At 40.6% G+C, this 27,379-nt stretch overlaps 1 protein-coding gene and 1 long non-coding RNA gene across 3 annotated transcripts in view; one reads left to right on the forward strand and one right to left on the reverse strand.

Moving 5' to 3' along the window:
* LOC131576916 (uncharacterized) overlaps positions 1-27,379 on the forward strand; it is an 85,898-nt gene that overhangs the window by 52,090 nt on the left and 6,429 nt on the right. Inside the window, exons 3-4 of the long non-coding RNA XR_009277104.1 lie at positions 12,169-12,352; positions 13,722-13,859. This is a non-coding gene — a long non-coding RNA (uncharacterized LOC131576916). The remainder of the gene's footprint in view (positions 1-12,168; positions 12,353-13,721; positions 13,860-27,379) is intronic.
* Positions 1-27,379, reverse strand: part of EPAS1 (endothelial PAS domain protein 1) — a 76,702-nt gene that overhangs the window by 14,357 nt on the left and 34,966 nt on the right. The window contains exons 2-8 of one of the 2 annotated variants that reach the window (XM_058834047.1): positions 23,807-23,898; positions 20,496-20,686; positions 10,098-10,249; positions 9,417-9,501; positions 8,794-8,912; positions 8,500-8,702; positions 299-405 (exon numbers count right to left, since the gene is read on the reverse strand). In XM_058834047.1, the coding sequence (XP_058690030.1) occupies positions 299-405; positions 8,500-8,702; positions 8,794-8,912; positions 9,417-9,501; positions 10,098-10,249; positions 20,496-20,686; positions 23,807-23,838 (889 nt within the window). In that variant the 5' untranslated portion in view covers positions 23,839-23,898. The remainder of the gene's footprint in view (positions 1-298; positions 406-8,499; positions 8,703-8,793; positions 8,913-9,416; positions 9,502-10,097; positions 10,250-20,495; positions 20,687-23,806; positions 23,899-27,379) is intronic. The other variant, XM_058834046.1, reaches the window with a different exon arrangement.

A 27,379-nucleotide genomic window follows, 5' to 3' on the forward strand; every position in this document is an offset into this window, starting at 1 on the left:
CACCAGGCTAGAACTGCCTAACTCAGCTTTGCAAACTTTCAGCTGAACCTTGCACTATACCTTACAGAAATAGTGATTCTCCTCTCTAACATCCAAGTTTAGTTTTAGTTATGTCAAAACCCAGACCCCCTGGAAGGGTCAGCAGATTTCAGCTAGGCAAGCACAGTAATCTGGTGTAAATACTGCTCTTGGAGAGTATCTGCACACAAAATGCAGTTGTATTTTCAACTATGTATTGAGGTACACACAATTTATGCTTTACATGCAAACAACAAAGAAAAATAAGAATGTGACTTACAGTTCTGATGACTTTTGGTCATACTCTCTGAGTCCAAGGCATGGTAGAACTCATATGCTGAACGACCCAGCAGCTCCTCTGGATGGTATCCAATCAACTCTGTTATTCTTGTTCAAGAAAAAAAAAACAAGTATTTAAATTCAGGTCATTGTAGCCTTATGCTTACATGTGCAGGGCAGCTATCAGCTGAAGTCCTTAAACTAACAGAATTAAAAAAGCAAAATGAGAAGTTCTAAGCTTCCAAATACATAAGGAGCTATAGAGGACTTCCGATCACATTCTGAAATAACCGTGTTGAGAATAAACTGCCTTGTCCTACTACTGGAATAAAAATTCCTAAAGATATTAATGTGTGCACTGCAAATTCTCCTATGCCTATTGCATGCTATCTCTAATTGAAGGTATCAACTTTTGCTACTGACAGAGCTCTCAAGCTTCCCACTACATGCAGAAACTCCCAACAACCACCATTCAAAATCAAATACATGTGAGAGGGGTCGTGGTTACTGCCACTGTATGTGTACATTTTAAAAACATACACAAAATGGTTAAATCACTACTTTGGGCACTGCATTTAATAAAATAACACTAGGTGAGAAATTATGGGCAGTTAAAAGGAAAAAAAAATGCTCATCTATTTAATTTTTCCTCAATCATTTGAAAACTCTGGCATATGGACTAGGTTACTTGGGTGACTAATCCACAAACTAAGTAGGATTTTACACAAAGAAAGCTATGATCTCAAAAACTAGATCTTTTTTCAGAGTCTTTTTTTGAGGCAAGACAGGATTTCTCAGAAGTTCCTGAATCAATGAAAATAGGTCATCAAACAGTGCAGATGATTTTCTCTAATGAGGGGGTGAAAGAACAGCACTTTATTTCAGTTGGAAATACCATCACACACAGCTTTACAGGAAATGCGGTAAATTTTAAAAGTAGATAAAAAATTAATTCAAAAGCAAAGATTATCTTCTGGTTTACAAGACAGTGACACTCTTGGATACATCTTCCTACCTCTGAAATTGTTATAATAACCTGTAAAACAGAGAACAGCAGAAGAAAGGACACAAACTGATTGTGAAGCTGTCATAAACCTTTAAAAGCTGGAAGGTTTGCAAATAATGGTCACATCTTGCAGCATTTCACAACTGTCAATGGCAGGGACCAGGTTTTATGCCACATCACTAACTCACTCGGAATGGTTTTATCTGCCACCACCACATTTGATTTGTGGTGTTGCTACTTTTAAGAGGCATCCTCAGATTTTATACTCCCTGTAAGGCTAAGCCCTTTGGACACAAGCATGTCTTTACAAGACAGACATGTAAATACTGTAAAACAAACAGCAAGAGCATGGCATTCATCTCCTGCACCCCCCTACAGCAAGGAAGACACAAAAGATGGGACTATTTTGTGTATGGCTTGAACACCAAGGTGTTGAGTCAGCTTTTCCCTGCCTCTACCTCCACAGAACTCTATAGCTCATAGCCCCAGCACCACTTCGTTTTGTCACTCTGAAAACTACTCTCTGTCCTGCTTTCCACGGAACAAATCTGGGTTTATAACTGAGCGAAAGCTGTAGCTTGTATTGAGTTCCCCTCAAAAACTTACTCTTCTGTTTATGTTTCCAGTTTTATTTACATTTAAAATTAGACCAACAAAGGGGTAATGTTTGAATCCAGGTTTTAAAGAGTTTTTTTACTCTCTTCACTGACAAGCTTCTGAGCTTTTAAATTGTATCCCACTCAAATCTAACTTTTTCTCTGAAATCGCAATTGTTTTTTCTTTGTTATTGAAAAGTACTTCTCATAATGAATTGGTCATCAAAGCTGAATCATCAGAAGAAAACAACAAATACTGAAAGAGCCCTAATGAAATTAAGGCTCAAAATACAGTTGCTGCTTGCCTTTACACAGCCAGCTGGGACACACTGGTGTAAGCAACCAGATGCTTTTGCCAGGACCAATGTAAATGGTCTTTAAAATCAGAAACTATGGCCTTTGGCTATATAATGGCACAATACCATAAAGCCATTCCAATTAGTTTGGAGCTCATCAAAAGGGGAGGGATTTTAAAATTCAAGAAGTTGAGTATTTACTCTTAATCCAGTCATTGGGAGCTGAGAGCCAAGTGGGGGTTGAGCAGGGAGAGGGAAAACAAAATAAAAATAATGGGGTAAAAACAGAAGCACCATGCACCCAGCAGCAGCAGTGCAAATCCAAACCCACATTAGAGCCTTCATGGAAGTCAACAGTGGAACTGAGCAAACAAAAAATGCACTTTACAGCAGGCTGAGTGACTCTTCTCATATGGGAATTGTAATTTCTTCAAAATTTATGTATTCCAGTCCTGTAATTCCCCTCAACCTGTTCCTAATGAACACCCTCACCGTAAAATTACTCTTCTTGTCATTCCATGGCACAAAATGACTTGTGGTACAATCCTGCTGTGACAATGTCAAATTGAATTAGATCTAATATAATCTTGGATGGCAGTTAGCAAGTAGTGGGTTTTACTAGAAGCAACTGCATGAAAAGCTTACATTAAAAGATAAAAATAAGAGATAAAAAAATTACCCACAAACCCCTCAACACTGGCTAAGTTCTAAACCCATGCCTGGTAACAGTGAAACACTAATGAAGAGTAATTGTTTTAAAATAGTTATTTTAAAAAATAATAAAAAATGGCTAAACAGCCGCTATGCTCTCATTGACTGATCTGTTCATCTGTTAACACTATTCAGATTCATTCCACTTCTCTTTAAAGACTCCTCAGATTGACATGATTTTTTTTTAAAATATTGTAGAATGTTTCATTTTCCCACTCACAAAACCCCCCTAAAACTGGCTGACAGTGTTTCCTAAATACATTTTTAAATACCACTATTTTATAAAAAAACACTCTCTCTCCAATAGTTGTTACCTCTATTAGTTTTGGGTGCATAAATTGGCACTTCACACCCTCCTTTATTCCTCCCATGGTGCTGCTGACCCTGAAAAGCTTAAAAAAAATTTTGTAGGCTGCAGGCTGTGCAGGGCTGGAAATCAGGTTAGCATATTTTGTGCCACATTATGTGCCAGGGTTGAAGTGGGCAGGTATCCCTATACTTATCACAGCCATCCTGTGGCTCTCCCAAGATGTTTGTGGAAGAAGACTGGGCAAAGCCAAGAGCCTGACCACCCCCTGGTCCAGGAGGCAGCGAGTGTTTTAGCACAGGTCCTTCTACTGACCTCACCTGAACATTACTTTGAGGTTTGCCAGTGAGGTGCGCCCTCTAAACTCTGTGTGCTCTCCACACAAATCCTCTTAGCAACACAAGATGCCACGTGAACGCACTAGGCATTTAGAGGACTAAATGCAAAGGAAAAGGCACCCCATGGAGCTATGAGGAGGAGGAGTACGTAGCTAAGAAAGTCAGGAAAATGTCTTCATCCCACAATACCAAAGGATCATTTACAAAACTGAGTTCAGACACAAGACTTCTACTTTTGTTTAGACATCAGACAGAAAATTGCTCTTTGTGCAAGCTGCGGAATGACAAAATTAGAAAACAACCTGTATGGTGGTTTTAGATGGCATTCCTGTCATGGTAGGCTTTGTGTTTCCTTTGCATCTGTAGAATACTAATTAGTAAGATAATAATACTTTTTTGCTGAAGATGAGAGGTGGGCTATGAGGCTGTTTATTTTCCTATTACCAACTTGTTTCTGAGAACACAAATACCTTTGGGGGAATCTTAACTTTTGCCTGACTGGCATTTCAGTTTTCTAAGCTAAACTTGTCATGATATACAGAGGTCAAAATCTTAGAAATCTTAGTGAAGAGGTGGGCAATAGCCATCTGCAGTAGAAGACCTGTCCCAACTGCCTCCACTAAGTGTGTTTTGAGCACTTTTTCAGTTTCCTTTAAATATACAATATATGTAAGTATCTTAATATTGGATTTTAGGGACAGGGAATAAATGAAACTTTTGTGCCTAAGGTACGCAATTAACAAACAAGCGATCTGAATTCTATTTCTAGGTTTGTACAACTTTGCCCTATTTTATGTCTTTGAGACATAGCAAAGCAATCAAAACACACTGCTTGGAGGCTGCATTTTCTACAAGATGAGCTAGTCCAAGTATTTTGTTTTTTATTAAAATTGTGCTTTTCTGTCCCTTTATAGGAGCACAAAGCTTGTTATTGTGTACTTTTTCTTGAGTTAAAACAGTATGGTAAGAACCATCAGGACTGCAAAGTCAGGCCCTGTGGAAGACTGCTCTAATGTTTACTGCCTATGAAAAATAGCTGGGTGTATATTCATCGGGCCCTGTGTGGACTGTGTGTGAGGGTATGGATCACTTAAAGTCTTTCTGTATTTAAACTGTTACCAAGTTATTGATGTTAAATTGGTCTTGAAGGGAACAAACAAAATGAAGTTATACTTAAAGCAGAATGAGTTAAAAAAAAAAGAGAGAGAGAAAAAATAATAAAGCCTAATATAGACACTTAGGCCTGGTGTAATGCACTCTGTCAGCCTCCCAGAGTAGGCAGTGTGACAGTCTTGCCAACTAACCACATTTCCTCTCAAAAATATTCATGGCTGCTTCTACTCTAACCCTGGCCAATGAAAAATAAAACCAAAATGCAAAATCCTGGGACCTGGGGCCATTACTGAGCAGGATGGATGGCCTGGGAAAGTATATCTGCCCTGCGAGGCAAAAAAAATACTTGTATACGTGAAAATCTTCACCAGGACTGTCACTCCCACTCATTTTGTCTACCTAAATCAAGATTTTGTTATTAACAAAAGAAGTAGCTCACATTTTACTCTTAAATATGACATATACCTAAAGTCAGTTTTGTCAAATGTGGTTCTTTGGCTTCAGATATCACCACTTCACTTCTCTCCATACTGCATTTTTCCCTCAGCAGGAATAAAAGGACAGGAGGTCCATTCAAATGCTTCCCTGTGTTCTCATTTAACTTAAAAATATTCCCCAAGTATAGGTCAAATAGCAAATTGACTTATATCCTCATCCAAAGTCCTGTGCCTACATATTTCTTATTTACTGGGAGGTAACTGGAAACACAATAAAACTCAGTTTCCTATCAGTTGGGCACAGTCTGGATCCCACATGAATATTTATATGGGAAATCTAACTAGGACCGATACTGTAGCATTGTATCTTCCTGCCCCATCCTATTCTGATCACCACATATCCTCTGCTACTCTTTTTGTCTTCTTCAACTCTACTGTTAAAATGTCTCAGGGAAAAGGAGAAAAGGATATATAACTAATCGGGTTTCTAGTAACCAGGGACATACAATCCCCCACAGCAAGCCATGCCTTCAAGCAAGTGCAGATGCCACCAAGGTAACAAAATTGCCTTCGTACAAAGACATGCCTTTTCTTCTGACTAAAACACCCTCACTGGCAATCCTTCCTGACACAAATGCATTTTGCAGCTGAACTAAACCCTCACTTGGATTATTAAATTGTACCACTGATCAGCATTTCTGTATTACAGCTAAAATAATCCTTCCTCTAAACCACTTAGCCAAGATAAGTGGAGCAAGGGAACAGTTTTAAATCACTCTCCAGGAATGGCTGAAGCAGGCACTTAATAGAACAACCCTTATTTATTATTCATATTCATGAACTTGTCTCTACAGGCTCATCACCTTGCAAAAACTGTTTTAAGAATACAAACATATCCCACCTAACCACTGTCAAGTCATAGGTGCATATATATAATTTATTTTTGGAAGGCAAATTATTCGGGCTCTGTCTCACATGTTTTAAATGATGGCCAGTCTTGTCTGCTTCTTATTACACCTACCCTATACCCTCCTAAGGAAAAGCCAACTAGTTTATGTCACAAAATACTGTAAGGTAGCCAGCCTATATTTTTCATGTTGCTTTGTGACAGACAGAGACTATGAGCTTTCCTAAGGAGATTATACTCAGAAATCCACGAGTTTCTTTGATTGAGTGCATTGAAAATAAAAAATTAATGCTCCCTGGAAGCAGACCTGCCCACACCAGATGAACTGCAAGGAGGATAGCAGGACCACTGCAGAAGCCTGGTAGAGGAGGCACACCCCCCTCAATGATACCAGCCCTGAACTGGAAAGACACTGTCCCTTATGGAGTAATGAACTGTGCCAGCCCTGCTGCACTGCTGCAGAAAGGACAGAGTACGTATAAAAGAGTTTAGGCATTTGACTGGCACATGCTGCCTCCCTCCTCTGCTCCCCAGCCTGGATTTACATTCTTGGCATAAGCTGCTCCTTCAATGCAATTTGTCTAGCAGCACTGTATTTGATAAGAACAGCTGAGTGTTTTGCCTTTTTATGTGTCTAGTGATGTGTCACCTGCTGGAGAGAAACCAACATCCCTCTGGGAGGAAAGTGGGGGCCAGGTGGATCTGCTGTGAAGAACCTGAAAAGTTTGTGAGGTCTCTTCCTTCTCTGCCCTGGCTATCTTTTTGCAGCTTTACCAAAATCTGAATAATACAGGAATGAAACATCCAACCAAAACTATCCAGTAAAAGATGTGCTACTTTTTAGTCTGGTTTTAGAGAAAAAATCTCTAAAATCCCCACAAGTTCAATCCTCCAGAGGAAGCTGTTGTATTTCACTGCCATGTGAAACATTTTACCTGTAAATCAAACGTTCACTATTTAAGACAAGGCATAATATTTAATTATTTTTAAAATAAGCATGTGTATCTTTAATGGGATGGCATCAGTCCCTCTAATTCTCATTTATAATGGTTTGTGCATTAAGTCTTGCAGAGACATGTGAATGCTGCAATAAAGCAAAATCCTCTGCTACTCTCCTGTAGCCCGGCCACTGAATGGCCCCAGTAATTCAGAGCACATTGTTTTTAATAATGAGTCACTACCATATTGTTGCTTCTCCCTCCAGCAGCAAAATCCTATTGATAGCTCAATAGTTTCATGCTGAAAATATTACCATGGGAAAAAGTTTGATTGTGATTACATCAGAGACCGTTTCTAGTTACTTGCTGCTCGGTTCTCAGAGAGGTCAGAAGGTCAGTTGCAAGTTTGACACTTGCAATCTTGCTTTCATCCACAGCTGCTAACATGACAAGTTTATATGGCTGCTTCATCACATTGTTTACAAAATAATCTTAGCAGTTTAAAAAAACCTTCAAAGGTTGAAGAAATCAACAAAAATGTTGGTTCTGTGAGTTTCTGCATAAATTGCAAGCATGTGTATAACCTCACTGGTAACCCTCCAGACCCCAGAGGTTGCTAGCATCTCTGAATTTCAGGAGACCAATTTCTTTAGGCAGAAAAGTTCATCTTAAATTTAGAGATGACCTCATAAACCTAAACCCAAAACAAACCCTAAATCCGCAGCAGTAAAGACAGGACTTTCTGGGCAAATGGAGCACAGGAAGATACTTCATGGGGAGGGATCTCTGGCATGGATCACTTGCATGCATAGAAGATGGTTATCACAGTACACAGACAGGGAGAAGAGGCAGATGGCGTGAAATGCCATGGAGATCCCAGGACAAGCCTGGCAGGTGGAGACTAGAGGGACCTCCATTTTTTCCACTCAAGAGTGAAGTGTGGGGAGCAGAGGACAAGCCCCTTGCCTGATCCAAGGTCCTCCCCCTCCCCTTCATTTCGTCACTAAAAGATGCAGGGAGAAAACCAATAAAGGCTGTTTGCTTTTCATTGAGCAAGAGGCTGCAACTCCATTTCAGAGCAGCAGGTACTCTGGCTACCCTGGCAATTCTTGGTTAATGTAGAGCATAAAGTACTTGCCAGCTAACTGATAACAGCATCATGGGCCAAACCAACGGTAAAACAGACCTTGACTAAAATCTGTACAACATGCCATGGGACACGCTCTCTAAAACATGGGAACAGGAATCCTGTAAACCCTTCAGTTTGTTAAACCCCGAGAAGCTAATGTTTGTGCCTCCAAGTTGCCTCATCTTCTGCCAGTAAAATGGAATTCCCTACTTGGCAGGATGAGGAAATACAGCAGGAATAGAGTTTCACCCAAATTGAAATTTTTGAGGTGGATTAAGTGAGCCACTAAATAGCTGTTTTGGTAACAGGCTGAATTTTCTTCTAGTCCTTGCTGACCAGGTTCACAGAGGACATTTGGAAGAGCTGCTTGCTTTGTTCAAGAAGATAAAAACATCTCTGGAAAGAAAAAAGCAGAGCAGCATACCTGTCATCACAGTAGGTGAATTTCATGTCCATGCTATGGCGACTCAGGAAGGTCTTGCTGTCCAGGGGGATGTCAATGTTTGAAGGGTGCTGAATAGGCTCGCACATTATTATAAGGCAGGTGAGAAGAGGTTCCTTATACCCACAGAGAGTGTGAGGAGGGCAAGTGTTGTACACTTTGACTTGTCCAGTGCAGTGCAAAACCTGAAATAACAAGAAACAAAGGATGTATTTTCTCTCAACATCAAAATGTCTGCTAAAATCAAACCCACTTAATTTGGCTCAAATACTGTACCTTCCATGTGGCAGACTTGAGGTTAACAGTTCTGCCTCTGTTGGTAACAGTGCATTTCATCCTCATGAAGAAGTCACGCTCAGTTGACACCTCTTTGCTTTTCTTTCCAAAGCCTGGACCTGTATAAAGGCAAATTAAAGCAAATTAATTTTCTCATTTTCTTTCTTGATTTCTTCTACTTATAAACATGAAGGATTCAAGAGAAATAACAGATCAATTCTCAGATAATTTACCTGCAGAGACCATCAAAGATGCATTGACCATTGCAGAGCAGTTTGTAGAGCTCAGACCTAAAACTTTAAGTGGAACTTAAATAGGACTTTGTGCATTTTAAACCTATGTTTTAGCTTGCAGCACATGAATCTTTCCACAGTGTTACAATTGAAAACATTACACCTGTCTACACTTGATGAAAGGAAAATACTAAACAAGTTCCTTAGTACTATCATATTTAAGCAATATTTGGCAAAACAAAATGAATCTGCAAAGCACTGAATAACAGTTAATAATTACTGTAGGAATGAAAATTCCTTTTACCATGACAAACAGATCTCTGCTGATAATCATTTACTTAATTTGGTTATTACAAAAATGAACAGGGATTTTTGTATTTTCATTATTACCATTTTTCAGACTCAGATTCTCTCGAATTTCTTCATGGTCACATGGATGAGTGAAGTCAAAAATGCTATGTCCAGTGAGTTCCACCTGTATGGAAGTAAGAGCTACATGTAGCTAAATCAAAGCAACTGAAAGTATTTATCTGTTTTTAAATGTGACTGAAATTAAACTGGTCCCTAGAACCAAGTGCATCGACAGGATGCTTACAGACACAAATCCCATGACCCTCCTTTTGTTTATCCTATGCATAACTTCTCATTTTCTCCCCAGGAGGATTCTCTTATCTTTGAATTTGCACAGTGCAGTTAACAGTCAACACCAATACTGTTAATTTCGACACAGGAGAAAACTCACAATCCACAAAGCAGAAAAGGGGGGAGTCCAAAAGAGCAGCTCTGTCCCATAGTCTAAGGCACAAGTAGAATAAATGTTTTCTCATCTCCCCTAGTATGATTCTAGGAAGGCAACTTTGAAGTCACCAAAGACACTACAACTTGATAGGATGGGACAGGGAACCTAAAACCTTGTGTTGTCTGCTGTGCACAGTATCTGCCTGAGAAATTAAGACATTTATTTCCAGTCTTTTTTGCAGTGACATACTGCTGGGTTTTCTGCCTTTAGACATGAGAGTTGTTTCTGTGAATTGTATTACAAAGAGAGGAAAGCGTAAGGGAACAAGTTACCTGGGTAAGACCCATATATTTGTTGACATTCTCTGACAAAAAGATCATGTCTCCATCCTGTGTCACCACAGCAATAAATCCCTCCAAAGCTTTCAGGTACAAGTTGTCCATCTGTTGGTCTGCCTCTTGTTCATTCTCATTGTCAGCACATACTGAGGAAAAAAAAAGCAAAAAAAGCACTTCAGCACTTCAGCCAGCCTTTTTCAATGCAAGCACATACAATTACAAGGCAACAAAATATTTTTTTGCTGTTAGAATTTCCTTTCAACAAACCTCTTCTGGTGGGACCCCTGAACAGCATATGAAAAGGATGTCCTTATCTCTAAAAAGGCAGGAGATGCTGTTCTCAATGTTTTGGCAAATGCCAGACCCTCTCTTCACCTTTAGCATGTTTCTGCAAGATATGTTTTCAGTCACTAACACCTGCAGACACAAATTACTGAAGTGCATCTTCTTTGTGCACGTTCTCTTGGCCACTTGCAACATTTGCACCTCCTAACAGGCACAAGGTAGAGGGCAAGCCTTATAAACGCGACATAAATCTGTGCATCCTTAACATACATCTAACAGGACTCTTTCACTGGGTTAGGCTTTCTAAGAAGTTCAAATGCTGCTCCTACAAAACATGCCTAAATAGACCTCTTCACTCAGTACAGACACATCTCTTACCACTACTTTGGATAGAAAAAGTAGAAAACTGCTCCCTTGAAATAATTCTGGTTAAATCTCTTCATCATCCTATAAATCTCAGTATTCCTTGGAAAACCACAGATCCATCTCACTGATACCTGCTTTTTCATCTGCAGACTTCAGAACTTCCTATGACTCCATTCCAACAAAGTCTGACAAGTTTCATCACCCACTCACACTTCCCCTGTCCTGCCAGGAGAGCCTCAGACTCTGCATGTGTCCTAAATATTTGCTTATGCAGATTCATGAACCCAGTGCACCTTACTAATTTCTGGGAAACACACTGTTCAGCTGAAACCTAAGGCCATGCTAGAATATTTATTACAGCTATTTTTTTTTTTTTTTTGGTTATACATTTTCCTGGTACCTTTGGGCTGCAGTGCAGCGACAGTCGATGGCACCATGATGCCCTTACTGTGTGCTCCATGCAGCCCATCTCGTGCCATGGGAAGCAGCATATAGCAAAACTGCAGGTGGGGGGGAGGGGGCAGGCACTGCTCCTCCTGATGCCAGTCACACAAATGCCCATTTCCCTTCTATGTTTTTAAGTATGCCTCAGCTCCATGAATAAGAAGCTGTCAGGGAATGACACACAGACAGTATCAAAAAATTTCTGTGTAGGAGCTGGCCCATTAATTTCTTGATATGTTTTATGTAGAACTTCTGGAATTGTTTTGCAAAAAAACACAGCTATTGTATCTGGTCTGTGTACCTCAGACATGCTGTGGTATGCTTATCTTTACAGTTTTGTCAGTTAGCCTGCACATTAGTGGTCAGTCATTGCAAATGTCATGGTAAGGCTCTGATTTTGAAGGGGAAAAGCAAGTAAAAGAAGAAAAAAAAACCCCACCTTATTGTCTCAGAAAAAGGAATAACCAGCTCCAAGATGAAGGGCCATGGGTAAGACCCATCTAGATCGAAGGTGCCCTAGAGCCCACGGCAGCAAGGATGATGAGAGAAGAGCTGAAGTGATTCTGCTCTTTGTGCTCCTTCCTGGTGGCACAAGAGTGCCCCAGGCTGGGCCCACCAGCAATTTTGCTGTCTAGAGGATCCAACCATAATTGCATCAGCCTTACTTGCAAGAACTGTGCGACACAAATTTCTTGGAGGAGCTGCTCTTTGGTGGTTTAATGCTGCAATTTCAGCTTACAGTTCTGTATTACACATAACCATACATACACATTAACTAAAAATAACACACAAGAGTTAGCACTTGAGAAAAGTAAATAATTTTTGTTCTTTTCCTCAATGAAACAGCATATTGATCATATTCCTTCATGTTTCTTGTTGAAATACTAATTTTTCAAGAAGTCTAGAAGCAGGAATAGGGCATTGCTTTGTAAAACATTACATGGTTTGGGTTTGTTGTGTTTTTGAACAGGGAAGAGGCTGAGCCAAACTAATGCAGTTTTTACTTTGAAGCACTAATGAGTGATGATTAACAGGTAAGTTTGATCTATACATCTCCTGGAACTGCATCTGCTAGTGCCTGAGGATAGACTGCAAGCAAACCAAGAGAGATAAGCATTCACAATGCGGAACCCAGCAAGCACTGTTTGGAACAGGTAAGTGGTGACAAAAATGATGATGGCTGCTGTTGTTGCCTCCTCCTGTTCCTCAACATCCCGCCCTGGCAGCAGCCCATCACACAAACAAGGGAAGAAATGGACTCAGCCCTGGAACTATGGAGAGCGCTTGGTTTACCCCTTTGCCTCTCAACAAGACTGGTAGCAGGTAAGAGAGGACGCTCTCTGGGGATGGCCAGCACAGACTGGGGATTTATCATTTCATGTCCCTGCACTGCAATTCTAGCTACACATACGGGGGCCAGTTCCTCTTCAGTACAAAGCAAATTACTTCAGGAAATTACATCAAGACTAGCATTTAAAATACAGAAAATATACAATAATATATTTGAATAGTATGCACTTTGACTGAAATGACATTTAGGGAAGGAAGAAAAAAAAAAAAAAAAAAAAGAGGTAAGTGACCATCTGCTCCCAAGCTTGTTTCTGCCGCATAAAGAATGTCAAGGATCTTTTTTTACTTTTCCAGAAGCAAACAAATGGTTTATTCAGTAAGGGCTCATGGCTATTGCCCAAGACAATCAGCCAAGTGTGGGTTCAGAGAAAAAATGACTTTTCAGCTCTAACCCCAGACCCTCCTTTCCATTTTTTTCCCAGCTCATTAAGTTTGCATTAACAAAACATCACCATTCAAAGGCAGGAAGGCTATTCAAAGCATTTGTATTCTTAAATGCCTCCAACAGTGAAAGACAAACACTTTACATGTATTATCAGATTATTAAGTTTGCTTTTCCATGTATATAAATTATATTACTTATACAAACACACATAGAGGACATGGATCAGGGGACATCACATCAGGGCTGCAGGTTCAAACCCTTACGGTCCGAGCTGAGTGCAGCACTTAAAGATACAGTCAGTTTTAAAGCATGTGGTTACAGGGGTTTGTGGGATCAGAGTTCACTGTTTTTATTAAAATTATCTTTGTCCAGCTGGACGCATCTGTGATGTGGACAGGGAGGAGAGAGAGAAGATTGTTTGTGCTGCCACGCACCCCATCTAACCTAACCCAAAAGCATGACCAAGGTGTTTTGCAGACACACTCCAGCCTCTCTGGTAACTCAATAAACCTGAGTGCACCCCATCCTTTCTCCTCAGCAGCCCGGCAGCAGTAGGAAAGGGGAGCTGGCAGGTACAGGTTTCTTGTAGTACTTAATAGGGCGTGCTCACATTTCAAAGAGGAAACGGCAGGCACTATCAGGCACATAAAAGTGGATGCCAAGTACCTCCAGAGCCACTCTGCTGCTGTTGCCCATCTATTCCTTGCCTGTCCCCCCAGCAGCCTACTCAGTGCAGCTCAAGGGCTGGGGAACACACCAAAGGCGCTCATGTCTTGGACTGTTTCCAGGTTCTTTGCAAACACAGCCCCAGAAGGTGTCATCTGTGCTTACCCGCTGAAGCAGATCAGCTACCTGAGGATCCTAAGTCTGCAGTAAAGAAAATATGCTGGGCTGCACTGTGGCAGCCCTGCTATGCCCTGTATCAGGTAACTTGGTATAATTATAGTAATATAAATAATAAATAGGAGTCCCTCCTATGGCTGCAGTGACAGCATTAGAGCATGTTCCCCTTCTCTGTGGAAACCACTAGCTACTAATACACAGAGGATATACACACTTTAGGAGAGAAGAAATTCAGTCATTGCCACTAGCAAGAATCTGGTCTGCTTCACAAAGAAGCTATTTTGCAGATGCAAAACAAATAATGGCATGGCTACTGCAAGCTCCTCTCTGAAATCCCTATTGTGTTTCACTTTGCTTTAATTTGTCTTCGTTAATTTACCTTGGAGGTGAACTAAAGCATTAGCATAAGAAAATTCAGCTTCAAATGGAAAATAATTGAGAAAGCTGGGGCCAAATGGAAGTGGCAATGGAGGTTAGCATAAGTAGGTGAGAGCAGAACTTCAGCCTTGGGTTTACAATAGATCTGAGGTCACTTTATCCAGAGAGCAGCACTTCATGTAGACTTGACAGGTTTTGGCAAGTCTTGGGAAGTATAACAGTGAGACTCAGTTTCTACCGATTTTTAGGGGTGGGTTTTTTTTTGTTTGATTGGTTTTTTTGTTAGCATTGCATTTCAAAATAGCTGCTAGCTAAATTTTGAAATAAGGATGTGTTTCAGGGTTTTTTCCTACAACTTTTTCCACCTCACCTCAACTAAAGGGAGTACCTTTGTTCAGGCACCATGACAGTATAGCAGGGAGACTGGACTGCAAATATACCAGTTTAAATTAACAGCATATTCAGCAGAATGAAATAAAATTGTTGTTCATATTATAGCTCCTTGATAGAGCCCAGCCAAGACTGCATTCATGTAAAGCTGTAAAGTCTATACAGGAGAAGAATCCCTGTCTAGGGGACATTGGGAGATGTTGAAACATGTCAAAAAGCCTCATAAAACTGCTGCTGTGGCCTTCCTGGGACTGTCAGAGCTACAGGAAAACCAGGAACAGAGCAGTGGTGTACCATGTCCCAATATCTGAGGATAATCCACTGCTCACTTTGCCCAAAGGCAGTATTTCTTGAATTTTGATACAGCATTTTTCAATCCATGTCTCTGTCTGTATTAAATTTTGGTATTTACTTTGACAAATTTTCTAACCACCAAATTGAATTTATTCATTGATAAGAAACTTTGAACTGTTATGGCAAATGCTTTTTGCAGTGTTTATGATAACCTTTTATGCTAAAAATAACTTTTGTAAACAAGCTTTGATTAATTCTCACTGTCAGGATGTGCACTGTTCCCAAGTTTAAGAACACTTTTTCCGTAGATGCTTGCTCATTTCCTTCAGTCCAACCTCTTGGAACAAGTCAGAAGGCTCAAAAATCAGGCTTCTCCTTAAAAGAAATAACTACACAGGTATAAACAACCTCTCAGCAAACAGCCTGTAACTCCTCTCAACACCTTTGATCTAACTCAAAGGGGTCTTTCTGGTCAGTTCAGAGGCAGACAATGATAAAATGTATTTCTACTGGAGGTCACAATCATTACCTGCACAAAATTTTCCTGGCTTTTTCTCTCATCATACTTACATCTCATAAGTACCAGTAAGCTGCTTACATATTGTGCATAACTGACACCAGGCTACAGCTGCCACTCCAGAAGAGGGTTGTAAAATCTGCCTGATGTCCACAGGCAAAAGTTAGGGAAGATCTAACAGCAGCTTCATCCTGCATCAGAGAGAGCAGCTTTCAGACAAACTTGTCTCTTCCTGGTTTCTTGTTTTCCATCAAAGGAAAGTGACTGATTTTTTTCCCCCTTTTTTTCTGTCTTGACAGGGCAGTACATCCTGTTCAAGGGGATATTTTCAATGTGTTCAATAAAAGCTTTCAATTTAGATACATCAAGAAAAAGCTACTCTTAAACTTGAAGCTTCCTGAAGGGCTCTTATCTCCAAGTGCACAAGCAATCCTGGATAAAGAAAACACTTATGTTAGTGTTGTTTTGATTGCAGAGTTTGTATTTAGCCAAATCATTCAGATCCTACTCCCAGGAACTTGCTTGGAGTCCTGCAGACATCAGTGTTGCACATTGGGAATACAGCACCTCATCAGACCAGGATTTGAGTCCCATGGGACCTTTGGGTACACCTTCCCTTAAAAGGGACATCACTTGAAGCAGCTGAAGCACTCAGCACCTGACTCACTCTCATTCCTAGCAACATGGTTGGTATAAAACTATTTTTCCAATTTAATAAAAGCAATCAAGTAGACATGCTATTTTTAAAGCACTGTTTTATGCCACAATGGCCTGACATTAGATACAGCTTGTCCAGACATTCAAAAACAATGCCCACATCAGTTCTCCCTACAGTCTGTCCTCTCCCTTAAAAGCCTAGAGAAAAGCTATTTTTTCCCCTTCTGCTCCCTGCTGGCTTTCCGGCTCTGTTGTCTCCCTCCCTTGAAACCTTCACACTGGCTTCCTTGTGGCCTCCCTTCTCCCAAACAACTTCCTGTCTGTATCCCTGTTCCCTCCCCATTTCTGCTGCTGTCTGCCTGCACAAGAACAACTCTCAGCCAGTTTCCTTTGCTGGATTTCTGCACAGAAAAGACACCCGGGTGACCACATAATTGGGATGGGATTAAGGCAAGCCAAAAAAATTGTGTTTGCCTGATTAGCCTGATTAAAATGTCCGTAGTACTTGCACACAGAAACTCACTGCAGAGAGTTCTGGTTCCTGTAACACCTTTAGCATCAGCATGGTTCAAATAAACACTTAAAATTATTGGCACTGTGCATACAGGCTTCCTAAAATGGATTCTCCTCCTCATAATCAGACCAAAAGAGGATACCTGAGGCAGCCTTAGCATCCATCACAATGTTAGCTGTTAACCAAGGCAGCCACTCTTTAGCAAAAGCCATTATTTCTCTTTTGCCAACTATTAGCTTCCCAAGCAGCATTAGCCTTACTTACTAGCTATACTAGGAAATAATATGGGAAAAGTACTGCTAACAGTTTTTCTGACCACACTAAAGGACATAAGATCCCAAATCCAAAAGCTCCACTACTGATAAGCATCTGAATGCCTATTTTCAGCAGTAAATTTATGGGATCAAAACCTTTACCTGAGATGAACAAAGATCAGTTCTAAATTTATCCCAAACATCTGAACGTGACGATGGCAAAAATGTATTATGCCAACAGAATTAGGAGACATCTTGAAAAATATTTAAGATTATCATAATTAAATATTTCTACCTAGCATTCCAATTATATGGTGTACTGTTCTGTGCACAACATGGAAACAGTATTATAAAGCCATTGTTTCAGTTTGCTTCCTGTGATACTAATCTCAATCAGGCCGTCAGACGAACAGCCTGCATTTCTAAATGTTAAAGGCTTCCTCTCCAACATTCCCACACAGAATTGCCTACTGTGAAAATCAAAGGGAAATGTGTTACTAAGTAAAGCAGCAACTTTTATAAAGCAAAACCTGGTATTTTTTACCCTTTTGAACTCTGAGATATACAACCAGCTATTTCCTATTATGATAGGATCCAAGGGCCAAGCTTGGGCCCTGCAACGCCTGCAGGAGACATGCACTCTGCAATCCAGAAGTCAGGATTTTTCGAGGCACGTAGTGGGAGAGCTCTCAATGAGGGCTCAGATTCAGGGGCTCTGTCATTCACCTACTGGAAGAATGTGGGTATACATTTCCCTAAGTCTTGGCTTCCCAACAGATCATTATGCAGACACAGCTAATAAAACAGATCGAGTTACACAAGTGAAAAGCCCTATTCTGACTCAGGGAGTAATAGGAAAGGGCATGAGACACTAATGCCAGCATAGTGAGACTGGCAAGTTGCCTATCTTTGGCCATCTCCAAAATCCCACCTGGAGCATCAGCTTGCAGAAAGATGAGGGTACAGTCCTGGGAAAGGCCTTGTTCTCTCTACATCAGGCAAAATTGCCTTAAAACAGAGAGATGTGTTTGAGAATCATGCCCACAAACAGTAACACAAAATAAAATATGGTGTGCTAGTAGGTTTTGATAGCCTAAATTAGAAACAAACAAAACAGTGATAAAGCAGTAGTTTTTTCCCTATCACATTTTGAAGTGTTTCTTTCAAGCTGCAGCAAATGTTATTTCAGTGTCCGAATTACTGACAGAACAAATACACTCACTTAACTCCAGTTTACAGTGGATGTCCACCCCAAATAATCAAAACCATTTACTAAAGACAACATAAAGCAAAGAGGGTGTTTGCAGCCTGGGGTGGGCATTTGCTTCTATGCACTCCCACCTCCCCATTTCCCAGTTCATCTATCAAGAGATGACACAGTGTTCCCCAAGCTCCCTGACAGTCAAGTCAGACTTCTCAAATACAATAGTATATTTATGGTGAAATTCCAGGCTGCTAAACACATACATGAAACCTTTGCTGTAGCTTTGCTTGGGGCTCAGAAAGGGTCCAAAGCAGAAGCAAGAACAGAATGGGCACAAACATCACCCAAGCCCATGTTCCATCTTGTTTCACACTCATCAAAACAGATAAGCAGCAAACCTCTTGACCTGTAAGCCTCCAGCTGCATCAAAAACCTACCACTCTGAATTAAACTGGATGGCCTTCTAGTGAAAGCCAGGGTCCTTATAAAGATTGACATTATTCAGAGGTCTACAAGGATAAAAAATTCAATTTATATGTTAGCTATACTCAGATAGTAGAGGAGCAGCAGACAAGGTTTTCTGACTTGAGTTCTTTAATTATAATGTATTTTCATTATCAGAAAATAATACCCAAAATTTCCAGATAATCCATCCTTTTAAAGTACCTAAAGTTCAGTTCCTCAGAATAGAAGCATCTAAGATTTTGAAACTCTTATCTACACCTCTGGTGCCTAAAGATGCAGCCACAGCCAAATCTGCATTTGACTAACAACACAAATTTTAATGAGAGGATTTACTCCAAGTAAATACTTGGACTGAGGAAGTGAATGCATCAGATTTAAGGCTAAGCAAATAACTAATATAGAGAAAGCATGAAATATTAAAGCACAGCCTCTCGCTATTCTAACATTTTATTTCCAGGTTCTTTTCTCCTGCTGGGTACTGGTGGTACTTAAAGAAAATTGTAAATTGTCTACATGAATCACATTATTTTTCAAACACTGTCACAGAAATATGTCTCAGAAATATAGTATCTTTATGTGCATGTATGAATATTATACACATATACTGAATTGTCATCACTATCAAATAATGAGTCTAAGCCTTAACAGTATAGAAGCATCAAAATATATGTATTAGTCAGTAGATTTTTTCCTCACTGAGAAATGTAAATTAATTTGAAAAGTTCACTTTAAACTTAGCAGGTTAGCAAATGTATTTTTCTGATGATGACTGCATCCAACTATTTCATGTCAATTTTCACAGGCACGCACATTACTTATATTATTGGTTACAGCCTCTCAGAAGTTTACTTTTCGTATGGTGTTTCAGTCTTCAGTTCATTCTCCAGTTCATTCCATATAAATATTTGAAAAGCTGAGGCTGTGTTTTTATGAGAAAGTTACTAACAAATTGGCTTTGTTTAAGAACATTTACCTATTTACGCAACTTCTTCAAGTATTAGTTACACGACGGAATCAGAGATGATTTCCAAACACTGTTCAGCACATCAACTTCTCTTTTCACAGAAGTACATGATAAAACCACATTCTATAAGCTAAGATAAAATACCTACATTTTATACAGTGGGCTTCAGCAAAAGCCAAAAATGCTACAAGAAATTACCGAGCACATAGAAGCAGAATTGAATTTGCTGTATCTTTCAGACTAACCAACAACAAACCAACAGCAAATTCGACAACAAAATCGGATGCTTCCTAGTAACATTTATTAAAGTAACTGCTCTTGTATGACTCAACTTTTCTAAGTAGAGGAAGTGCAATCGTGACCTTATTGGGAGTCTTGCCATTAATCAAGGAAAAGACAAAATTCTGGGGTTACCATTCACAAACAATGCAAGCATTGTTTTCTTAATGTATTCTCAACACTCATAGGTCACCGTGTGAAAGTTCTGGAAACATCAGTTGTTTTCATTGATCTTACAGGCTACTCAAGCCACATATTTCCATCAAAGTGGTTATTCAAGTATGGGGCAAAATAAGAATAGTTCTAATTTTATCAGTTTTCATGGGCTATAAAAATTATGCTTGTTCACATTTTCTACTAGACCAACATGAGAGAAACTGATTGTGTAGAATCCACTCACATCAAGTATTTAGAAATTGTTTTAGTTATCTTAGTATAGCTACCTACCTACTACTCTTGGCCAGTATTACTCCTTTCAAACCAAGTACTGGACCTTCAGAGCATCCCAGCTGCTACTTGAATGTGCAGGCATGAACATGCTTGCCGCACCAAATCAAAAATTATTTGCTTCAGTATGGAAGCTTAAGGCATATGTTTGAATTCTGATTAAACTTTTGAAAACTCAAAATCTCGTAACTTGAATGTCACCACATTCAAGATGTCTCAGAGGTTTTATTTAGAGACGCAAAAAACCTGTGCTAATTATTCTTTTGGTAACCCTGTAGTCAGAGAACAGCATGCATAATCTTACCAAGCTGCCATCAGCCAGCCCAGACAACTAACTTCTTTTAGCCAGATCTTACCTGAAGACAAAAGCTTATGAGTCCGTAGGAAACTGATTGCCAGGCGCATTATGGATGCCTTGTCCAGGTGGGAACTGATGTTGTGGGGCAGGGGCAGCTCGTGTGCCAGTTCATAGAAAACCTCAGTCTCTTTGCTTCTTCTGCATCTTGCTGCATCTCTCGATTTCTCCTTCCTCCGTTCGGAACTGCTCCTGACAGGTAACAAAGAGAAAGAAAAAAAAAGCATTTCTTCAAATGCAATTCAGAGCTTGTGAGGCATTTATAAGAGCACATCTTCCCAGCAATGAATCTATTCTATCAAGTGTTTGAAATCAGTTGGCCAGGCTTTAATACCTATTTGTGCCATCTGAATAGGAATTAGGAGAGGACTGCCACAGCTGGAAAGGCCTCCAATTGCACATGAGTCAGCCTTTGAACGCCCTGAATCCCCATGCAGTACAACAGGATTGAAATCTGCCTTAGGCAAGAGATTCAAAATGAAACAGCAAACTACTACTTCTGGGATTCAGGAAACATTAAAATATTTTTGTTTCCCTGTTCAATCTAAATTTATTTATTCTGAGACAGAGTGGCAATACATTTTAATGCTAGAATAGTTATAGTGAATATAGGTATGACATAGATGCAACAATGTTGCGGAGTTTCAATGACTGCAATCCACATTAAAATAAAAGTAGTAATAGAGTACCAAATTGTGTTGGTCTTGAACTGTCTCAGCTCTTAATCCAAAACTTGTCCAGAAAGCCATCTTTCTTTGACCATGAAGAGCGCAAAATGGAAAATACTGCTGCTTGCAAGATAGCCCTTCTTTGGAGAAGCTGTTCTAATTAAATCACCATCTCTCCGTTGTCTAAGAAAATAGATTCCTTCTTGAGTATATCATAATATCATAACCATATTATAAATATCATAACCAACAGGGCCAACCTTCTTCAAAATTCATGAAGAACAGAAGGGCAGGAAATAACAAAGGGGAAAGCATTTTATGAAATAAGTATGCAAATTTAAGCCAGCAAAGGACATAAAGCCAAATTTAACATGTGAGAAGCGCAAGGAATACATTTCTAATGGTTCCGGGATAGGGCATTTTAGGAGTGATCTCTACTGACTCTAAGGTACTTTAATGAAGTACAATTCTTATTTCAGAACAGGAAGCATCTGAAGCCATTTAAAACCATGAGCCATTTCAACCCCACTTAGCTCTGCTGATACTACGAGTGCCTACACTTGCACTAGTTGAGGTTTTGCAGTTGAGGATTATAGTCACACCAACACAGAATACATTTCTTTTCAGGCCGACTCCTGCAACAGTCCACCAGTGCCACGTGACTGAGCACAGAACAGGGTGCTAAGCAGAACAGCTGCTCTGCTTTTGCTGTTTTGGCTGCACATTAATTTCCAGAATCACCAGCAGCATCTGTGTCCATTTGTGGGGCTCCCAAAAATGAAGCAGATTGCAACTTGTTTTTTCCAACATCAATAGAAAATAATTGAGCCTGTAAACCAAAAAAAGGACCAACCAAAAAACCCCAACCTATCAAAACAAGGAGTTTTAATAAATGTATTCTGTTGCATGAAGATTGAGGAAAACAAGTATTAATCACATTACTTAATCCTAGAAACTGTTTCAATCATGATCGGTCTCACGCAAAACTGCCTAAAATAGAAAAAGAGTATTAATCCATAATAGAGTATTTGTTTCTTGAAGACCTAGACAGTCTGCAGGAGCTTCTAGCATAACCACAGGAGGCTTCATGAATTACTAAGAAGTAGAAACAGCCAGGATGTGCATTAAATGCCAAGAGTAAAGTCACAATAAGGTATTTGCTGGGGCTCAACAGGGCTGGACACTCAACATCATCGCTCAAAGCAGCAGCAAGATCACAACAGATCAGCAGAGCCCTTGTTCTGTGAAACAGAAGAAGCTGGGCACGTATGTGGGATCAGACAGGTGCTCACTAGTGGGTATGCTAACAACAGGGCAGGAGGGCTCACATTCTTACAGTATCTTCTCAAGATCCATGATCAGCCCTCAGCAATCTTCTTTCACAATTATTTTGCCCAAGGTGATTGTTTTATAACATGGTCTCTGTTACAGGAGGTGTGAGCTGGAGGAAACTGACACATTCCAGTACATAATGGCAGGATCCAACTTCAATAAATAGTTCAGGGGTATTGCTGAAGCATCCATCAACCTACCTAAGTTTAAATCTAAAGGAAATGCACAAGGTGACACTAACTCATGACTTTTCTCCTTGCCAAGTAAGAGTCATACTATATCCATGTAAAAAAAAAGTCCCTTCTTACAACTATCTGAGAAAATACAACAAAAAATGTCCCATGTTTTCCTGTGGCTGGTGCTGGCTACAGGAGAGTCATGTATAATACTTATACTGATGGTACTTTTAGAAACACGTCTTGCTCTCTTCTAAAGAAAAACGTGCCTACTCTGTGCCTATACAGATGCTAGACTGGGAACAAATCTCAGTTCTAATTATACCAAGGAAATAAAAGAGTAGAAGCAAAAAATCCCAAACAGAACAAACTATGTAGCAGTATTTGTGAGCATTTCCAATTGTCGCTTGAAAAATGTAACTTCAACCATAAATGTTTGAGCTCTGTTCCAAATCTAGAGACCACAATTTTCACATTAGAACCAACTTGGGCAAAACAAGATCCAATCCCTCCTCATTTAAATATGAAGCTTTGGGAACCAAGGCCAAAGCCAGGTCACATTTTATACACTAAAAACAGGTTGTATAAGACAGGGTCTCTCATGACACTACTGCAGCCACAAAGAAAAATATTTAGTTTTCTAACCTCTGTAAATATAATTTTGAAGTGTGGCTACTGAGACAAGCTGGTTTCAATAACCATGGGTTGCTCAAGGTTTCTAATAATTAACACTATGAACAGAGAAAGATTTTCTCTCTCTCTCTGTTGCAGATGCTTTCCCTCAACACTGTTTCTGACTGTCCTGCTAAGGTCCCCTGCAGAGAGACATCGCCGTTCATTACACACCACACAAGAGCTTTCTCACATCAGAAAACAAGGGGAGTAATCAGCCTGCTTGGTTGCTTTCAAAAGACTTTTTTGCTCATTCATTATATTTTAAATAAACAAACAACTTGCCCATTAAGCATTTCCCCCTTGTGGCTTCCTGGACCTCAATTTTCCTCCCCATCTCCCCTCACAGCACACCCTTGAGTCGTGTTGCAATTGTAGCCAGGGCAGTGTAAGCCCACCAAGATCCAAAACGCCCCTCTGCCACCTCCCCACTCAAACCCTCCATCTACGCCTGCTTACTGTACCTCCCAGGGATGTTCGTGTCAAAGATGGTCATTCTGTGCTTACTTGTCCTGGTTGCAAAAGACTCCCAAAATAGCCGCTGAGTGACAGAACTCTGCAAAAAGCAGTATTTTCATGATTTTTGTTTGCAGACTGTAGGCCATTAATAATTCTCTCTGCAGTTACCCCCACATGGATTAGCATTTCACCCTGGGTGAGGCTGGACCACCCATAGCTGGAGAGTGGTAAAGTGACTGCACAGCAACCTGCACGACTGAAAGCCAGGAGGAAATAAAGGCTGACACTGAATCCTCTTCACACATCACCTGGGCAATAGAGAAAAGGCCTGGGCTCTGGCTAATTTATGAAACATTCCCTCCTAGCACATAAACCACCCACTTACGTGGCAGAAAAAGAGTACATGTGTGCGTCACTGCTTGGAGAAGCAACGCAAGCAGAAACCTCACTCACTCTGACAGATTTCTAAAAGAAAAGGGAGAGCAGAGAAAGCCACCACAAATGAAGGCACCCATATGCTGGTCCAAAGCCCCAGGGTATTCCAAGGTAAGCCTCCAGGGAGCTCCTGGACGCCTGCTTCTTCAGGAGTCCCAGGACTGTCCAGCAGGGTAAGACTCCACTGAGCTGCACATGCACCCTCACGCTGCAATCACAGCATAATTGGTACAAATAAACCAAGAAAGGAAAGGAGAAGCTCGAATTTCTTTTGGAAATGGGGAAGCCAAGTTGAGGAATATGTCTGGTGACTCCATTCAGGACTTGGCTACATAAAAGGAGACTTGAGAAGGAACAGGGAGGTGCTGCTTCCCAGCAAGGACTCTCCCAGAGCTGCTGGATGACGCGCCGTGCTGCATTGCTTATGGTCATGCAAGCCATTGGGAAAGGAAGAGTTCCAGAGGCACACGCAGTTCTGTGACACAGAACACAAGTACAGCACTGTACCCTCGGGACAGCTGTTTACATGATTTCCCAGTCCCTCCTGGTGGGTTTAGTTTGCACTCTGAAAATAGAATCTATGGGCCAATGCACGTGAGAATAGATGATAAACAACTGGCAATTATTTGCACTCCCAGGTGAAGCTTCCAAATTTTCATAAGCAGTTCTCCATGATTCTCCCTAGAATCCAAACACCAAACTAGTCCCATGCCCAGGAACAGAGCTGTTGATTCCACCAGGCGAAAACACCCCAGGTGATGTAGGAATGCATTGCATGGATCCCAGGAGCCAGATTCCTATCTCCTTGCTCATGTCTGGCAGGCCCTTGCAACACAGCTTCAACGAAATCAGTAGGAATGCCTGCAGACAAAGGTCTCGCACGCCCAGGGTGAAGACCATAATATAACTTTCTGTAGCCTCTCTTACTGCAGGACTGGAAACTCCAGGGGTGGCAACTTATTGGAAAAACCTGAAGCCCCACATAACCCACCTCATTTAAACAATCTTGCAAAACTACCATGTCAGCTTAGGAATTGCCTTCCCAGTGCCCACTGCTGTGACAGCTCTGGGCTCCAGCAGCCAGGAAAACAGCTGAGGCAGCCAGCCTCAACCAGGGGATGCACTGCTGCCACTGTCCTGCTGCAGCATCCTCAGAAGGCACCTCTGACCCAGACACAGAATCAGCACCACAAACAATGAGGCACACAGATCATCCCCCACCTGGGAGCTTTGGTACACGGAGTCACTCACTGATCCAAAGTTTGGTTAGGCACCCACACAACCCTCTCAGCTCAGCAGCCAGGACTGAGCTGAGGTTTCAGTCCTATTTCCACTGACTGTGTATTTGCTCTCTGCAGTTTCAATCCCACTAGTACTTCATGTCCACCAGTAATCCCTGCCCACCACCTCCACCCATACATCTGCCTGGTCCTTCCCGCAGGCTGTTCCAACCCCCTCAAAGCCCTCGGTACCCACTCAGCTGATGAGGGTGCCAGGCAGTCAGCATCAGGGGTCCTCCCTTCGGTGAAGGACATTGGTGGCCTCCTGTAAGCTGATGAAGGGGACTTGCCAGGACAGCAATCCTCTGTTCGAAGTTTCGCTGCTCTTCACAAGTCCACGTGGGTCAATACTCAGGTTGTATACACACACACACACACACACACACTTGTATAGAATTCAGCAGTGCAGCAACTGCACTGAATTACACTCCCACTGTGCAGGCTCCAGATCACAGAAGCTTTCAGAGAAACTGAAATGCACACCTTGCAGAAAAATATCTCTAAGTAACCTGGTAGCCTTCACTCATACCTACACTATGTGACACATCCTGACAGCACTTTGAATTACACAGTTCAGACAGACCCGCTTGAGTTAACTTCATGATTTTGGTGACCCTTGGACTTTGTTTCAAACTGCCATGTATGCGCACTAGTAAAACAACACGCATATTACTTTATATCCAATGGCTGGTTATTAAATGTTTCTAGCTTCAGCACTTTAGAGGTCAAGAATCCACAGTTTATTAAGTTGTCACATGAAATTTCTCTAGAAAATGCTCATTTCAAATAGTTAAAGCATCACATGCTAACTTGCAAAACAAGAAAAATACATTCTGTGAATGAAAAGATAAGAAAATACTTTACAGTTCAGATAAATGAAAAATCAGATGCTTAGCATAAAAAAAATTCAAATTAAACCTGTAAAAACTCAATAGAAGTATTTTAATAGGCAATATTACCTTAGATAACAAAAAAATACTTATTTCAAACTAGAAAATCCAGTTTTTGCTGAGTTTCTATTTTGCATTACTTTCTGTTTGGCAAATCCCTAGTTGATTTGAACCAGAATAATAAAAAAGGAGTTTTCCTGACTCTGAGGCACTCCACTGCTATCTCAGAACCACACCACTTGACTGCCCCAGAGATGTGCTTGCAGACACCAGGCAGCCAACAGTCAATGCTTACTTAGCCTTAAAATTCCTTTAAAAAGTATTTGTAACCATTCTACCTGACAAGCAGCTTATTCTAGATGGCATGCTGTGCTTTTGAAAGCTCCCTCTGTTAAAGTAATAAAAGACCATGGGTAAATAAAAAGTGCTAGAAGCAGAAATTTACTCACTAACCACGAATTCAGGCCAAACTATGAAAGCTGTGAAGGAAACCCATACAAAGTGCCATGCAGATCCCTCCTTATACCTCTTTCCAGTGAAAATAACTATTTCTAAAGAAGACACCAGATGCCTGGGTTCAGCACACCAGCAAGAACAAAAGCAAAAGGGAAAGGACATGGTTATTTTCAGGCAGATTAAAAAAAAAAAACAAAACCAGTTTGAAATATGTGGAGTGCTCATGGAGGGCAAGTGCTAAAGCAGCGTTGCTGCCCACTGGGATACAGTACCCAGTACACAGACAAAACAAACTCAAAGCATGCCAAAATAGGGAATTTGTTAATAAAGGAAATGAAACTTTGAAGGTAACAAGAAAGGCTACTAACAGAAGGGCTATTACAAAAAAAGGAAATTAAGTATCTTCCACCCTTCCTTTAAAGCTGCCCTAACTTACAGTAACTCACCACAAGCTCCTTGGCTTGTTTGAGGGATTTCTTGTGTTTCTGTACATACTCATTAAATAAAAAAATTCTTT

This window comes from Poecile atricapillus, chromosome 3 (genome assembly GCF_030490865.1).
Source record: "Poecile atricapillus isolate bPoeAtr1 chromosome 3, bPoeAtr1.hap1, whole genome shotgun sequence".
NCBI lineage: Eukaryota > Metazoa > Chordata > Aves > Passeriformes > Paridae > Poecile > Poecile atricapillus.